The sequence below is a fragment of the Egretta garzetta genome, unplaced genomic scaffold, assembly GCF_000687185.1.
Source record: "Egretta garzetta isolate BGI_Z169 unplaced genomic scaffold, ASM68718v1 scaffold94, whole genome shotgun sequence".
In the NCBI taxonomy this organism is placed as follows: Eukaryota; Metazoa; Chordata; class Aves; order Pelecaniformes; family Ardeidae; genus Egretta; species Egretta garzetta.
This window is the reverse complement of record NW_009259683.1, coordinates 8,784,221-8,784,705: the sequence shown is the minus strand read 5'-3', so window position 1 is coordinate 8,784,705 and position 485 is coordinate 8,784,221. Positions and strand designations below refer to the sequence as shown.

Here is a 485-nt window from a genome sequence, read left to right as displayed (position 1 = left end):
CCCCCTTGCCCCGCGAGTATGCAGACTGTACCCCATGCACATCGGAAATGGCCCCGGCGAGGCTCTCGGCGCAGCATGCACACGCGGAAGGGAAGGGAAGGAAGGGAAGGGAGGGGGATGCCTTCGCACGGTCTGATCATCGCCATAAAGAGTTAAAGAGAGAGTGAAATGGCTAACGTACACACACCCCGCTCCATACCGGAGAAGAGTCTCCCAGCTGAGGTTTATGCTCTGTGAGGACCAGGCTGAAACTGACCGCCCCCACGGCCACGCTGGACACCCCTAACCCTATCTCCAGCACGGAGAGCACCAGGAGGCTCCCGATGATCTGGCTGCTGGTGCACATCCTCCCTCGGTCATCCTTCCTTCCCGATCAGCCGGGGAAACCGCGCATCCTCCTCCTCCGCCGGCGCTCCCGCGGCCCTAAGTCGCCCCCAAACTTTTCTTCCTTCGCCGGCAGTCGGGGCGGAGCGGCGCGGCGCATC

At 63.1% G+C, this 485-nt stretch overlaps 1 protein-coding gene across 1 annotated transcript in view; it reads right to left on the bottom strand.

Annotated features, from left to right (window-relative positions):
* TMEM196 (transmembrane protein 196) overlaps window positions 1–346 on the bottom strand; it is a 17,881-nt gene extending 17,535 nt beyond the window's left edge. Inside the window, exon 1 of the mRNA XM_009638685.2 lies at window positions 200–346. Within this exon, the coding sequence (XP_009636980.1) occupies window positions 200–346 (147 nt within the window). The remainder of the gene's footprint in view (window positions 1–199) is intronic.
* Between the last annotated feature and the right edge of the window lie 139 nt (window positions 347–485).